Source organism: Artemia franciscana, chromosome 11, assembly GCF_032884065.1.
Source record: "Artemia franciscana chromosome 11, ASM3288406v1, whole genome shotgun sequence".
Classification (NCBI taxonomy): domain Eukaryota; kingdom Metazoa; phylum Arthropoda; class Branchiopoda; order Anostraca; family Artemiidae; genus Artemia; species Artemia franciscana.
Genome location: NC_088873.1, coordinates 30066886 through 30084411, shown reverse-complemented (window position 1 = coordinate 30084411; position 17526 = coordinate 30066886). Strand labels below are relative to the sequence as shown.

At 35.1% G+C, this 17526-nt stretch overlaps 1 protein-coding gene across 1 annotated transcript in view; it reads left to right on the top strand.

Moving 5' to 3' along the window:
• Positions 1 to 9419, top strand: part of LOC136032593 (axotactin-like) — a 249502-nt gene extending 240083 nt beyond the window's left edge. The window contains exons 41-44 of the mRNA XM_065712861.1: positions 2304 to 2493; positions 3559 to 3713; positions 5435 to 5552; positions 9100 to 9419. Of these exons, the coding sequence (XP_065568933.1) occupies positions 2304 to 2493; positions 3559 to 3713; positions 5435 to 5552; positions 9100 to 9326 (690 nt within the window). The 3' untranslated portion in view covers positions 9327 to 9419. The remainder of the gene's footprint in view (positions 1 to 2303; positions 2494 to 3558; positions 3714 to 5434; positions 5553 to 9099) is intronic.
• Positions 9420 to 17526: the final 8107 nt, after the last annotated feature.

The window sequence follows — 17526 nt, the reverse complement described above, 5'->3', positions numbered from 1 at the left end:
GGGGCATCCTCCCCCCCCTTGAATCCGCCAGTGAGAGGGACCAATGTCATTTGTACATCTGGCATGTTCTCAAACAATGGAGAAGTCTCAACTTTTCCTTGGGATAGATTTCTGAATTTATATTCTTTGTATTGCTGTAGGATAGAATGTAACAACAATTAAAACAAGAGCTAAGAGCTCATATGGCACTTGTGACGAGGCAAGAAGAGCTAAGAGCCAAGAGCTCTTATGGTGTGAGCTCTAACAAAATTCTAGGAATCAATAGATCGATTTAAAAGTAAAATCAGAGGCTTATTGCCGGTCAGGATTTAAAATAAGAGCTCTGAGTCACGATGTCCTTCTAAACATCAAAATTCGTTAAGATACGATCACCCACTCGTAAGTTATAAATACCTCATTTTTTCTAATTTTTCCTCTCCCTTTAGCCCCCCAGATGGTCGAATCTGGGAAAACGACTTTATCAAGTCAATTTGTGCAGCTCCCTGACACGCCTACCAATTTTCATCGTCCTAGCACGTCCAGAAGCACCAAACTCGCCAAATCACTGAACCCCTCCTCCCAACTCCCCCAAAGAGAGCGAATCCGTTACTGTTACGTAAATCACGTATCAAGGACATTTGCTTATTCTATCCACCAAGCTTCATCCCAATTCCTCCACTCCAAGTGTTTTCCAAGATTTCCCCCTCCAACTCCCCCCAGTGTCAAAAGATCTGATCGAGATTTGAAATAAGAGCTCTGAGACATGAATTCCTTCTAAATATAAAATTTTATTAAGATCCGATCACCTATTCGTAAGATAAAAATACCCCAATTTTCACGTTTTCCAAGAATTCCGGTTTCCCCCTCCAACTCCCCCCAATGTCACAGGATCTGGTTGGAATTTAAAATTAGAGCTTTAAACCTTAAGATCCTTCTAAATATCAAATTTCATTAAGATCTGGTCACCCTTTCGTAAGCTATAAATACCTCATTTTTCCAAATTATCCTCCCCCCCCCCAACTCCACCAAAAAGAGCAGAGCCGGTCCGGTTATTTCAGTCACGCATCTTAGATAGGTTTTTGTTCTTCCCATCCAGTTTCATCCTGATCTCTCTGCTTTAAGTATTTTCTAAGATTTCCGGTCCCTCCCAACTGCCCCTCCCCAATGACGCTGGATCCGGTTGAGATTCAAAATAAGAGATCTGAGTTACGAGGTTCTTCTAAATATGAGGTTTGATGAAGATCCAATCACTCCTCCGTAAGTTAAAAATACGTCATTTTTTCTAATTTTTCAGAATTAACCCCCCCCCCCCAATAGAGCGGATCCGTTCCAATTGTGTAAATCACGTATCTAAGACTTCCTGCTTATTTTTCCTACCAAGTTTCATCCCGATCCCTCCGATTTAAGCGTTTTCCACGATTTTAGGTCCCCCCCAAAAAAATCCCCCCAATGTTACCGGATCCGGTCGGGATTTAAAATAAGAGCTTAGAGACACGATACCCTTCTAAATATCAAATTTCATTGAGATACGATCACCCGTTCGTAAGTTAAAAATGCCTCATTTTTTCTAATATTTCAGAATTAACCCCCCACCCCAAACTACCCCAAAGAGAGCAGATCCGTTCTGGTTATGTCAATCATGTATCTTGGACTTTTGCTTATTTTTCCCACCAAGTTTCATCCCGATCCCTCCACTCTAAGTGTTTTCCAAGATTTGTTTTCCCAGCTCCCCCCCCCCACCCAATGTTACCAGATCCGGTCGGGATTTAAAATAACAGCTCTGAGACACGATATCCTTCCAAACATCAAACTTCATTTAGATCTGATCAACCGTTCGTAAGTTAAAAATATTTCATTTTTTCTATTTTTTCCAAATTAACGGTCCCCCCAATCCCCCCTAGACTGTCAAATCGAGAAAACGACTATTTCTAATTTAGTCTGGTCGGGTCCCTGATATGCCTGCCAAATTTCATTGTCCTAGCTTACCTGGAAGTGCCTAAAGTAGCAAAACCGGGACCGATAGACAGACAGAATTTGCGATTACTATATGTCACTTGGTTAATACCAAGTGCCATAAAAAGAGAGATTATGTTAAAAACTAGAATAAACAAGCCACAAATGAAAACAATTCGTTTTAACTAAACAACGTCCACGCGAATCTTCCCAATAATATTTTCTATATATTTTCAAAATTATTTGTGTCTACAAAAACCCAAAACTTCAGATAATACTAATGCCTGCTTTTATAGCATGCTTTGCCGTATATTATTAAAACTCTTTCCTTCGAAATTTTCTCTTCTATTATTTTAATACCTCTTATTTAGGACGCCGGTGTTACCACCCATCCTAAGCTTGAGCTGGAGAAAAACAGGACAAATTCCTTCGATGAATATATTAACAAAAATATCTCTAGTGTCGACTATACCAATTTGGCAAGAATAAATGGGACTGCAGGAAAGGAGTTTATTTCTTTAACTCATACAGGAACCCCAGAAATTAAAGCCGTGGAGCAAGGTACGTAACAAAAGGCCACCAGAATAAGGATTTATAGGTTTTTTCGTAGCAGACAGGAATTTTTGTATTCATATCTCCTTTCCCACCAAAAATAGCTTATTAAATTTAAATATTTTTAAAATCAAGCTGGTTATTTGAGAAATCATCTTTTCACCAGCAGGTCGACAGAACCCTTCCTTCCCTCCCTATTGGGATATGAGTTAGATCCTGTGGAAGTGAGCCTAATTGTATCCATTGTTAGGAGTGTCAGCTACATTCTGCGTAAGGGTATTCTTATATTTTGATGTTTTAACTTGATATCTTGGATTAGAACAACCTTAAATGTCTAGATTTCACTTTTATTTATCGAAATATTTTGAGCAATTTAATCCAAGAAATTTAATCCTAGAAATTAGAACAGAAGCAAAGAGAATAAGTTAACCCAAGATGAAAAGAATAGAAACAAAGGGGAAAATTTTGGGAATCGTGTTACAAACGCTTGCTGTAATTTTGTAAGTTTTTGATGCTGAGTCTTGATGCTAATCTGTGCGTAGCTAACATAATAATACTTTACTAATGTTGTCATGTTGCCATTTTGCTTGTACATTAAATTAAAGCATCCTATTTAAAAAGCTTGCAATTATTTTGTTTGATGTAGCTTTTTAAAGGCCAGATATACAAGAACTATTGAATTTGCTTTTTAATAACGCATTTGATTTCGATGGTATTTATTCTAACTAAAAAGCAAGTCAAATCGGGAAAATTGTATAAAAGAGGCTTCAATTTAACAGAGAAGTGTAATTATTTCCAGAAGCAATATCCTGGAGACTAGAAATCTCTTCTGCACTCTAATAAATTGATAGAAAAATCTGAAGAAGATCGCTTTCGTCGAGAGATGAAACTTACTTTACTAGTGTTGAACTTGATCCGTCCAATTTTAGAGGAATGATTTCCGTATTTCAGAAAAGGCATTAATTAAAGCAAATCAGTTCTCGGGTTAAGTTAATGTGTGCATCCCATATTTGAACTGTCATCCTTATTTGTTCTTCACTTTATTTCGGTCCGCTCTTTTAAATTCAATTTCAGCTCGTCAAGAACCTGAAGGAGAGGATGCATCTTTATCTTCAACAAAAGATAATCTTTCCTCTGGATATACTGACGACACAGCCGATATAGATGTTCTTAAGGATGCAGAATCAAATGAAAATATAGCTGAAGACCTTATGGAGCACGCCGTCGAGGTTTGTTTTCAATCCTGCCTATGAAACTTGCACCGACTGGAGTGGCTTCGCACACTATCTTAAATTACTGCTACTGTACTGTCACTTTTTTAGAAATAGTGAGCTGCAGTAACTATTTAGAAACGTATTTTTTTCTTAGCAATATTTGACCTGTCTGTTTCTCTTATGTGGGTTTAGTATTGGGTTTAATTTTTACTTTTAAAGGTAATGTTTTTTCTCATCGTAAAAAATCCAGTAGCCAGTAGGTTGCAAGAGCTTCTCTGACATGAAACACACTTAAGTCCACTTTTGAAATTTTTAATATTTTGAGTGAAAGCAATCAATTGACTCTCAGGTTCGTTCGTGCATAGAATAATTTTCTAGAGATAAGTTCTAATTCCAAAAGTTGAATTATTTATTTTGACTGTTGAAAAATAAATAATCTCTTAAATTCCAATTTCACAAATTCTATATCAGGATATGTTTCAGTGAGTCGTCCATACTGAAATGCACAATTAAAAGTATTCTATAGGCCTGCCTAGATAATCAAGTGTGTGTATAGCTACGCTGAAAAGTAGGCTAGATCAATCAAGATAGAAACGTGTACTTTTATGAAGACCAATTTTGAAACCATGACAATGTGTAGAGGTAAAAAGTACAGACATATATAAATTCATGCAAAAAATATGGAGTAGCTAACGTCACGACAACGAGTACCGAAGGTGCAAGCTTACCAATGCTAGTACCTTCCCTACGATCCTAGTACCGATCCTAGTACCGATTAGCTACCTACCGAGTACCGAGTATGTCCTGAGCAGCAGGTAAAACGTGTCGAGGGGTATTAAAAAAAATCCCTTTGTAAACTAAAAGTCTGAGATGCCCGTAATGGGTTACTATTAGACTGATTTTGGTTAAACTTGTCATCAAATTAAAATCATACAGCTTAACTATCTTCCAATCGGAAATTCTTAAGAACTTTGTTAATTGTTTGAAACAATGAATCTATAGAATAGTGAATTCCTTAGAATTTGGATAATGTCTCAAGAATTAAAATGGATTTTTCACATTAACTGTCATTACAAAAATTCACTGGGGTACGAAACAAAGATTCTGTAGAAAATTCAAAATGTTAAAGATTATTTTAACTGCTTTACTGGATGTTTAAGATAAGATGTAAAAATAAAACAGTGTTCTTTTTTTTAGTTATTAGAACTTAGAGATTGGATTTTTGAAAAAAAAATATAATTCCTGACATATGTAAATGCAAAGAGTTGAATATTTAATTTAATAGTCCATGAATTTGCGCACATCTCATGAAGGAAGTATAATTTTATCTAGGATAAAATTGTTGATCTGATTGACGAAGAGTCGACAATCGAACCAAGCTTTTGGCACCAGAAAGTAATTGACTACGACCTAAACCCGTACCCTGAGCTGCAGCCAATAAAACCATTGGATAAGAAACATTCCTTGCGACGTGCTCCTTTGGCAAGAATAAGTGAAATATAGCTAAAGGATAACTAAGGTGCCACTGTACTCTACTACATGTTGATGCACGATGTATATATTGCACAGTAATTAATCATAATAAGTAAAAGCTTGTTACAGTATCAAATTACCTCTGGGAAGCATTACTGCATGATTCTTGAATTAATTGAAATTCGTTTGAATTTTTTACAGTGCGATTTGGTCACATTTTTTTGGTCATTTTTTTGGTCTAAAGCTCCGTAAATTATGTATAGGTAGAATTTAATGCTGGTGAAGAGATTGGTTTAGATCTCCTTCCATTTTTTGGAGAAGAGGACGACAAATCTGACATAACCAAAAGCCACTTTGAATATGAAGCTCTGTTGAACAAAGGTCTTCTATATTTTACTAATATTAATTGTTGCCGGGTTGGTTATTATGCTTTTGTGTATAGTTGGGAAATGTTATGTGAGAGAGTCAAGTTTCTTTTATTGTAAATTCTTTGTTCTTTGGTAAATATTTATCTTCCCCAAAGAGACAATATCTTCTTTTTGTGTAGCCATAATGAGTCACTAATCAAGCTAGAGCCAGTTCTTGCTTTTCTATATGACTCTTTAGGAAAAAAAGTCCTGTATGTTAAAGCCTCTAAGTAAGGGGAATTAGTCATCACTGGTTCACACTGGCTCATTACTTAATATGGTCTTGTTAGTGGCCCTTATATCGTATTTTTGTTTGTGTAGATTTGATTTTGTGCAGAATGCTGAAATTTGTGCTTTTGCTTTAACCTGCTTTTAATCTTTTGTTTTGATCCCTTTTTTTCTTCGTTGATGTTATTTCTAAACACATATATAATTTTTTTAATAGGTCTGTTGAGCATATGAATTGGATGCCATGAACACATATTCTCGAGGGCACTCCTCATTTTTATCCTCTTGGATTTGCATTAATCTATTCAGTGGCAGAAAAAAGTAGTAAAAACACCTTGAAATAAAAATATCTTGATAAATAGATAAATAAAAACATCTTTTAAGCTTGTGGTTTCATATAAAGCATAGAATAGATTGAGGCTGTTTGCCTAGGGTATGTTATCCCATCATATATTCAAATATTCTGGTCTTACGGCCCATTTAAATTAACAACCCAATCATTTAGTTGTGGCTCATTTTTGCACAGTTTTTGATAGTTGTGCACACACAATTATGATAGCTACTCAATAGACAAGCTATCATAATTCTTGTTGCAAATTGGAGGTACTATTGTTTACTGATCTTGCACACTCTTAATTAAACGAAAGAATTCATTTAACTTAATTAGGTAGTCTTTGTCCCAAAATTTTATTTCCTAGATTTTCGCCACCTTTATACATCGCTCCCCTGTAACTAGATTAAATAAAGAAAAACAAGTTTTTTTAAATGAAAGTAAGGAGCGACATTAAAACTTAAAACGAACAGAAATTACTCCGTATATAAAAGGGACTTGTTTTTTTTATTTAATTTCTGAACGTTTTTGAATCAATGCATGTTTTGGTTTTGGCTCTCCGCAGAGGAATAATTAATACTAAATTTGTCTATTTATTTTCTTTTGGCTAAATGGCTTTCTCATAGCTTTGATCGAATGATTTTGAGAAAAAAAGAGCGGGGGAGGAACCCTAGTTGCCCTCCGATTTTCGGTTAATTAAAAAGGCAACTAGAACTTTTAATTTCTACGAATCTTTTTGTAAGTAAAAGATATACGTAAGTTATAAATTAGCCTTCGTAAAGAACTTTTATATTCTCATGTTTTTATTACATATATGAGGGGGTTCGCCCCCTCGTCAGTACCTCGCTCTTTACACTAAAGCTTAAATTTTGTCCCAATTCATTAAGAATGACCCCTGAATCACAAAAGCCGCAGAATAAATAGTTGAAATTACTAAAAATACTTTAGCGTAAAGAGCGAGGTATTAGGAGGAGGTGAGCCCCTCATATGGGTAATAATTTCTGTTCGTTTTAAGTTTTAATGCTGCTGCTTACTTCCAGCTGAAAAAAAACTTTTTCATATTTATTTTTTCATTTTTTTTTTTAAGTAATGCTAGTAAATCCTGCGCTCCCTTCATTGAAATTTTCTTCCCCCATGACAAATTCTTCAATGGAAAGCTCCCCCAGCATATCCCCCTCTTCTCAACCCCTGCCTCCAACCAAAAAATCCTCCTGAAAACGCCTGTACACTTCCCAATAACCATTACTATATGTAAGCACTGGTCAAAGTTTTGAAATTGTAACCCCTCCCACGGGGACTGTGGGGGAGTAAGTCGTCCCCCAAGACATAGTTATAAGGTTTTTTGACTACGTTGAATAAAATGGCTATCTCAGAATTTTGATCCGTTGACTTCGGGAAAATAATTAGCGTGGGAGGGGGCCTAGGTGCCCTCCAATTTTTTTGGTCACTTAAAAAGGGCACTAGAACTTTTCATTTCCGTTAGAATGAGCCCTCTCGCAACATTCTAGGACAACTGGGTTGATACGATCCCCCCTGGGGAAAAAAAAAACAAAAAACAAATAAACACGCATCCGTGATCTGCCTTCTGGCAAAAAATACAAAATTCCACATTTTTGTAGATAGGAGCTTGAAACTTCTACAGTAGGGTTTTCTGATACGCTGAATCTGATGGTGTGATTTTCATTAAGATTCTATTACTTTTAGAGGGTGTTGCCCCCTATTTTCTGAAATAGCGCAAATTTTCTCAGGCTCATAACTTTTGATGGGTAAGACTAAACTTGATGAAACTTATATACTTAAAATCAGCATTAAAATGCGATTCTTTTGATGTAGCTATTGGTACCAAAATTCCATTTTTTAGAGTTTTGGTTACTATTGAGCCGGGTCGCTCCTTACTACAGTTCGTTACCACGAACTGTTTGATTGAGGGTACTTTACCAAAAACTGCTATCATAAGCTACAACCGAACCAGGGTTGGGTTTTAAGTCAAAATAAAAAAAGTCTAAACTTAGAAAAAGGACATGATAAAAAAAAATTAAATTCTAAAGGAGAAACAAGAAAGTATTGAACATGGAAGACGATAGGTCCCGTCACTTCTTCGTTTACCTTCTTTGAGGGTAGAATGTCTGAACTTTTTTTTACAGTTGTTCCGTTAATAATTATAAGAACTACAGCTAGGAATTAATGTGGGGACATTTGGTTTATAAGATAATGCTGATGGGCACTTCACATAGGTTAGACTTTTTTTTTTACTAAAGAAATTGAAAACGTTTTTAGTTTTAATTTATGGTGAGAAGAAGCGTTGCAATTAAATTTTGAAAGTCTAAGAGAAAACTCAAAGTTTAGCTGAACAAAAGAACTTCGATCTTTTGTAAGTTGACTTGTACCTTAAACTTTAATTTCATCTTTTTAAATTAAGTAAAAAATTTCTTAAGGATCTCAAGATTTATCAGCTCCTTTTCGTTAAGGTGTAGCCTATGACCTTGTAAATCTTACTGTAACTAAGGGTTTCATCTTCTTGAAAAATGAGACAAAGTTTAGAGCTTTACGCAAAACCGTCCAAGTTACAGTTTTTACTAAATGAACCATTTAAACCTTTATGTCAAAATTTCAAGGTGCTTCAATTGATGCAGCCTGATTACCTCATACAAAGAAAAAAATAAGGTGTTGATTTTGACTTGAGACTCCAGACCCAGAATTGAGAAGTCAAGCAAAGTCTATTCGAAAAATTCACTGGGAAAACCGAAACAGGAGATAAATCTAAATCCCCTAATTAGCTTTAGCCTTCTTGATTCAAAAACCGATTTTCTAGATGCTTCTTAATAGAATGTCCTCCCTTTTTTTAATGAGATATTTCTGAAATTTATAATATTTGATTAGTGCTAACACAATGATAAGTAATTATGTTAACAAATTGATGTATATTGTAAATGGTATAATTTCATTGAATTTCGTTTTTCAGGGGCAGAAAAAACTTTAGATAATGAGAAACATATTGATGTACCTATTATAATTCCAAAGCCTTTCAAACGACAGCATTCCATGCCTTTGACTAGTGTTGGTCTGCATCCGATTTATCTCAGCGATGATTGTCGCACATTCACTAACCCTATCAGCTACTTAGGAGGACCTAGAAGCAAGCAATTTAGACCCGTTTCTCAAGAATCTATAGTGTCAATAGATGATTAACTTTGCAGTTTTCTAGTCAGTGTTAGTGTTCTAAATTCCTCACTTTCAATATTTATGAATATTTCGGAACAATAAATTAATTACAAACAGTAAGACCTCAGTTTTAAGGACTATATTGTAAGTTTTCTCTTCGCGAAGAGCGAAAAATATATTGTCTCTAGATTTCGTAAGATTTTTTTTCTTCTCTGCCTCCTATTTGTTTTAGTGGACTGTGTAATTTATATTCGTAGATAAAAAAAAAAGTACATGTATTGCGTACGCTATCCAGAAAATAGCTTAAATTTTGAGGAAGAAACAGCCAAGCGAAAGAAATGTTTTTATTATAAACCTTTCATGTTTACAGTAAAAATACTTTCTTTCAAGCTGTGAGAGTTATCGTGATGGTGCATCGTTATTCAATCTGGAATTTTCAAATACGGAGTTACAAGCCATTTTTGTGTTCAATTATCTTATGTAATGTTTCTCAAAATCAACTCGCATAAGTGTTTATGGTCCTTTTTCAGGATATTCACCAATATTGTGTCCTTTCAGTAATCATTTTCTATTTAAAAATGAAACATGCCCCCCCCCAAAAAAAAAAATGTCAAATCTAGTTTTAGAGGGTCCTTGATAAATGTTTCCTCTGATTGGTTAGCCTCCTCACTGGCCTGCGACTTTACTTTTGATTATATGTTTTATAGTTAGTGCTAGTTAGTCCAAGTTTGAGTTCATGCAATTCAAATTTCAAGTGAGCTACTTAAAATCCCAAGTTCACGTTTAAGTTTGTGTTCATCTGACACTCTGTCCAATAAAATTGGGTTATATTTTTTAAGCCCGGTTTTGGTTATACCCTAAGGGGGTTAGGTTGGGGAAGCAAGTTTTAGGCGAGTTCTGAATTCTTTTTGAGAGGTTGTACCTACGTTTGTTATCCTTGGTATATATATTCTCCCTCTCCTTAGTAGTATATAAAACTGCCAGCAGCAACGAGACCCGCGTTTTCCGACGGTTTGGGCTACTCTTAGCCTATAAAAGACACGTGAATTTAAAACTGTTTTTTGTTTTGGGTGTTCATGGGAAAGCCACGATTTATTTAAACAATGCATTAGGGAAATCGTTGAACTAAACATCCATAAGTAGTTTATAGTTGAAATATTGACAGGGATACACAAATTTCTTTATCAAAAGACATTGCGGTTTTATGACATAAATGGTTTTTGATTCTCGTCGAGGTAGAAATTCAAGGAGTTCTTTGGTCTTATAACAAATTTAAAGCTAATATTATAGTTTGTTGATATTATGGACGGATGAAATCCTCAATTTATACGGCATAAGGTCTGAAAGTCGTCTGTGGAACAGTGCCCACTTCAACCATCTTCCACACTTGCAACAATCCGTTACTCTGCCTCTGTTGACTTAGAATCCTTCAGGAACTTTCTAGAAAATAACCCTAGACTATTGAACAATTGTCGTTAGAAATTTCTCTGGTGAAAGGGATCCAAAATGAGAATTCGAGCCGTATACTTGTTTGCAGCCCTTTAGATGAGGACCCAAAATTGTACAAATTGTCTCTTTTAAAACAATTGTTCATTTACAAATTTTAACAGGACCATGCAAGTGGCTCATTGATTTACTATGGCTCATTAGCTTCTATTTTGAAAAATATTCTCTAAATTGAATGTCGCTTGTTGTTTATTGACAAAATTTTTTATTGGTTAGTAATAGAAAAACTCGTAAGAATCAAAATCTAAAGGATCTTTTTTCTGCTTAAGATTTAAGAGTTTGATTGCTATTGGGATTTTCGATGAAATTTAAACATTCAGTTGCAATTTTCGGATAATAGTAGTTCTGTTCAATAAATATTTCTAATGGTATTACTGTATAATTTTGGGTGGATAGGGAGAGGGATTGCTGTTCAAATGGACTGGAAGTTTTTATAATGTTTTGTCTTCTATAGGTCTCAAGCCATTCTGAATTCCATGTTCCATATTAATCAACTATTGTAATAAAAAAAAAACCTTTACGTTATACTTTCTTATAACTGTATACATATTTAAATAAGTTCATGCCAAGGATGATTAATAAAAAGAGTTCTGTTTTGCTTCTCAAAAAAAAGAAAAAGAAAAAAAAGCCCTATTTGCCTTTATTGAAGTTTCCTTGGTCATAATTGAGTAAGGTGTCTAAATCAACTGAAACTTTAAAGCAGGTCATTGTAAAACAAATGAATTTTTTTTAATAAGCATCAATTTAGTCATATTAAAAAAAAATATTGTCCTTGTTAAGGTCCCCTTGGTCTATTCTACTTACACTGAAAGAATCACACTGACAGCAGAAAAACAATGTTAGGTTCATTTTGGTCTTTCAACAATCTATGTTGCCCAATTACTTGAAAATATTCTAATGTCTTAGGTTCATTTGGCCTAGCCGATAACATCCAGTTGTTAGCCAATCAGAGAAAAAACAAATTTAGGCCTATTTTAGGAATTACAAATCCATACATCAATAGTTTCCTATAACCTTTGTTTCCTGTGAGGTCCTCTTTTCTCTTTCTACATAACCTGTAGGTTTAAGCCAATCTGAAAAAAATAAAAATGTGTCTACCAGGCCGTGTCTCAATACCCTTGAAGTTAAAACCTATCTGACGCCAAGAAAAAGTTCTGACCTATGTACAGGCATCATAAACTGATTCGGTCAATTTATCTTCAGATTTGCTTTCTGCACAGGGATCCACCTGGCCAAGAGAACTTGCAAATGTTCCTATAAAGCTTTTTGTAGCGACGAGATTTTAGGCAGATCGTAGATATACAGTTTTGGGCCCTCAAAGCCCTTCCTTTTAGGAGCAAAATATGAAGTCCCCTTACCTGCCTCTCCCCCTAACACTCCAAAGGCATCAGATCAATCCCAGAGTTTTTGTAGATATATAATTACGATAGCCTAGATACACATTTTCTGTAAATTTACTGCCCGCCCCTGAGTCAAAAATAAAGAGACAGTTGGGCCCGTAACATTTCTTGAAACTTTCGAATTAGTCTTTCAAATAGTTCCTGAGATAATGCACATGCGTTATGAATAGACTCTATGTCCCATAGATGCTTTTCGTGAGAAAAAAAAAATTAGGCAAATCCAAAGAAAAAATAATCTTGGCCTTTCCCTTGGCCCTCTCCAAGTTAAAACTCAAGTTTAATCCTCCTCCTAACGCTCCCTAGAAGTTTCAATTTAATTGACAAAAGCAACCGAGAGACACTACAAGAACGCTATTTTGATAACCTGGTAAAGCAGGAGTGTTTTCAATTTACCTCGCTACCAAGACATTAATTGTTACTAGTTGTCATAGGAGCTCAGAATTCAAAAATGTTGTTGTGGTTTTAAAACAAAGCATTTTTAGGTACTATCCTCAACAAAATTTTAATGCTCCCAGCCCTTCCCCCTTTCTTCTAATACATTAACTGAAAGCTTCGACTTTATAATCCAAGCTATTCCCGAGGCATTTTAGATTTGGTATTTTAATAATCTGAATACACAAAGTGTCTTTTGATCTAACTTCAGCGTCTCCTTCGTGAGAGAAGCTGAATCTCCTTGGAATTTTTTGGAATTGAATTGGTGTGACTGATGGAAAATATTCCTTACTCAAACTGGTCTGTCAGATATGTCTTTTTTTTAGCTCTGCGGTGACTCTTGTCCTGTACTTCGCGAGAGAACCCGTGACAGTGTTGCAACTGTTAAAGTTTATTTTTGAAGTATTTTACTGATAAATTCAAGGAACTGAGTCACCTCAACTTGTATTTCACAATGAAAAGGATTTCCTGTGTCCACAACATGGTTTTACATGCTATATCAGCAGAAAGACTTTCCTCAACGGGACGGAGGATTTTCATTGCAAAAAGAAGGCTCTTGGGTGACGTAGCATTTCAGATGGTGAACTGCTACTAAAAGTGGACTCAGGGGCGTATCTAGAACAACATCATCGGGAGGTCAAATGTTACAAGGGTGCCAATAATTGACATAATTGATACATTTATTATAGAAAAGAGTAAAAAAAAAGAAAAAAAGAGGTTAAGAGGGTAACAGAAATATATTGGGAGGGGTTCAAGACCCCCCCGGCCCCCTGGATCTACCAGCGATTGAATTCAAATCTACAATTACTCTGGTTAATCATTTTAGACTTTATATTTTAAATTTTGAGAGTCAATAATGAATGGGTATGCTTTGCTCAAAGTTGGTTTGAAATAAAGCAGATAACAATTGTAACGACATATTTGGGTGTTTCAGCACTGAAATATCTTTTTTTCAGAGTAATTACATGTTAGCATCCAGTTGTTAGTCAATCAGAGAAAAAACAAATTTAGGCCTATTTTAGGAATTGCAAATCCATACATCAATAGTTTTCTATAACCTTTGTTTTCTGTAAGGTCCTCTTTTCTCTATCTACATAACCTGTAGGTTTAAGCCAATCGGAAAAAAAATTGTCTACTAGGCCCTGTCTGCATGCCCTTGAAGTTAAAACCTATCTGACGCCAAAAAAGTTCTGACCTATGTACAGGCATCATAAACTGATCCGGTCAAAATTATCTTCAGATTTGCTTTCTGCACAGGGATCAACCTGACCAAGAGAACTTACGAATGTTGCTGTAAAGCTGATTGTAGCGACGAGATTTTAGGCAGATCGTAGATATGCAGTTTTGGGCCTTCAAAATCATTCCTTTTAGGAACAAAATATGAAGTCTCCTTACCTGCTTCTCTCCCTAACAATTACTCTGGTTAATCAGGTTAGACCTTATATTTTATGTTTTGAGAGTCAATAATGAATGGGTATGCTTTACCCAAAGTTTGTTTGAAATAAAGCAGAAATCAATTGAAACGACATATTTGGGCGTTTCAGCAACGAAAAATCTTTTTTTAGAGTAATTAAATGTTGAATTTGTCCATGTCAAGTATTTGACAAAAAAAGGTTTGATGATTTCTAAGGATATTTTAGTGAAGTATTTGGCATATTCAATTACTTTTTAAAGTTGTTCTAAACTTTCCTATGAATCCACTATTTTAAACAGGCTATTTGCAAGGTATGACCCATACCCACAGAAAAACACGGGTCAAAACACCTCTGAAGGACATTTTTTTGCATCTCTCAAGTGTTTTGAATAAAATGGTCAGGAAGTTCCTGTACGAATAATTTTAGAAGCCCGTTTGAACGACTGTATGTCAAACAAAAAGCTGTGCAAAAGTGTGGTTCTATCCGACTTTATCGGGCTATATAGATAGATAGGTTGAGACGACTAGGACACGTTTTATAGAAGAAAGATAACATATTGTCAAAGATTGTTCTCATTTGCCATCCATCTAGGGCCAGACGAAAGGCTGGTGAGCACAAGTAGCAGTAGTATTAGCAGAACTTATCCGTAGAACTTAGGAACACTAGCGGCAGTAGTATTAGTAATAGATCCATTCTTCACGATGAAACTGGTGAAAAAACAGTGGATTTAAGTCCCCCTTCACCAAAAATATAAAATATAGTTGAATTTTTTCCGATAAGTGATAAAAGCTATCCTAACATTTTTAAGTTTCAGATCCAATGAGGGAAGCGTCTTGGGAATCCATGGATTGCTGAATTTTGCTAGCTGTAGTCTATTGGGCGCTTGCTTAGTATATCTAACACAGATCTGCTTTCAAATATTTTATACACCATCTCTATACAATTAAGCTTTAACATAATTACAGCCCAACCATAACCACTTTTAATTACAATTAATCTGCAAGTCATTCGGGGACAAGTGTTCTGGGGATACTGGGGGGTATTGAAATGTTGCATTAAAAGTTTTTATTTCTGATCGAACGACTTTCTTTCCAATGATGATGACATATAAAAATAGAAACAAAAATGGAACCGTGGCTCCTTCCTTTCTTTTTTTCGTGTCCAAATTCTGCCAGAAAACGAAGCATGTTGCACCATATTCGAAACAGAATTATTTAATATATTTCATCCTACATAATTGGTGAGAGAGAGTGGGCCTACAGTCCCTCTGATCCCACTCCCATTAAAAACTTTTTCCTGAAAGTTAGGCATCCTGGAACATACCTGTATCAGAATCACATAGGGATCTTCAGTCTGTAAGACTCAAGAACCAGAATGGGCAATTAGCCTTTCCACTTCTTTTGTTGCCACAGCCACTAGCATTTTAACAAAAAAAAAATATGTTACTCTTTTGTTGAACAGTAATTACGCAAAGATTTTCAATGTGTATGGTTTCAGGGTTAAAATGAATCCGTGGCTTTTCTGGGATCCCTTCCATCCCAACTACCATCTTTTTGATAAATTGGTAGATATATTATTTTTTTCGAATTGGATTTGTGCAAAACTTCTGAAAGAGTAATATTGGAAACACGACAAAATAGGCCTGTGGCCCTTATACTACCCTAATCCCTAGTACTTTACTGTGGGGAAAAATAGGTATGCCACCTTGTTTGGATTACTGATATACAAGAAAGCAAAAACCGAAAAAAGGCACATAAAAACAAACTAACCTTTGAAGTAAATGATTAGAATTGAGCTTGCTCGAAGCTGGTCCTGATATATTAAAAGTGACTAATTAAATCTGAGTTTCATTTTGGTAAAAATATTGAGACGCAAAATATAAAATGCTGAATTTTGAAATACTACTTTTTCTTAAGAAAAAGCGCACATCCCTGTATGTGTAGACTTTGAAAGGAAATTGAGAAATAACTGCTTCCTTTCTTATGTACCTCTAGAATCTGAAATGACGTGGTTGACCAATAATATAAAAGATACATTTTATGGGATCGAGCAGATTATTCTATCTGAAACAGCGGACTGACCTCAGGTCCGTTTATTTTAGGAATTCCTTGGAATATCGTAAGTGTCTTAATGTCTTGTAGTTTGTAATGGTATTATAGTATTTGTTCATTCTGTGGGGGAGATAGTCCTGGTGGAGTATATATAGTAAGACCTTGTACTGTTGTGTGTAATTTAATAAGAGTCATCACTTTATACAAACTTCTTTATGTAATATTATTTAAGCTTTTCGATTTCCTTTTACAAAAATTTAAGCAAAGAGAAAACGGGTTTAAATTTGAACATAGCAGTGAACAAAAAATAAAATATAAAAACAAAACTACACTTTAACTAAAAAAAATGAAATATTACGAATATTTCAGCCCCACGTCTGGGAGCCTTTCTCGACGGAAAAAAAAATACAAACGACGAAAAAGAAGAAAAAAATGTTTTGAAACATAACACAAAAAAAAACCACGACGACTGAACACGCGAAAAAAAGACAATAAATAAATAAGAAAACAGCTCACATTATAAACAAAAAATTCGCAGCACTGATGGTAATAACTTAAGACAAAACCAAAGCAAATGTTTATAATGAAACCATGGGTTCCTTTTCTCTGCAACAATCGGTGTACGGAAGGGAATATTATAAACAAAACCCTCAGCACTGATAGTAATAATTAAAGACAAAACCAAAGCAAATGTTAGTGATGAAATAGCGGGTTCCTTTCTTCTGCAACAATTGGTGTATTAATGGGAATATTATAAACGAAACTCCCAGCACTGATGGTTTTTAATTAAGAAAAAAACAAAGCAAATGTTTAAAATGAAACCATGGGTTCTTTTTCTCTGCTACAATCGGTGTACAAATGGGAATATTATAAACAAAACTCCCAGCACTGATGGTAACAACTTAAGAAAAAATCGAAGCAAACGTTTGAAATGAAACCATGGGCTTCTTTCCTCTGAAACAATCGGTGTGTGATACAGCATTATCACGTAAGCCTGGAAATTTAGAGAAATCAAGAAAATCTTAATGTCATGGAATACCAAGCATTGTGGACACCCACCTCTTCCTCCTAAAGAAATAGTAGAGCAAATAGTGTCAGGTCAAGAATATAGAGAAAAGGCTATAGATCCTATGCGGAACGGCAGCAATATAAAAATGATTCGATTGCTATTATTGAGGCGGACCGAATCACTATGCGGCAAATTTTTAGCATAGAATACAAAGAGAAGGGCCAACATAGAGTATGAAACACTAGTTATGGCCACAAGGTGGAAGGAATCCAATAAGGCACCGAACAAATAATGCTTGGCAAATGTCAAATGATACCTATCCTGCCGATAATTTGCTTTGAGCTTGAGTGCGTTTTGACATTAAATAATGATAGTTGGTTAAAGTTTATTTGACGAGAGTCAAGTCAACTATGG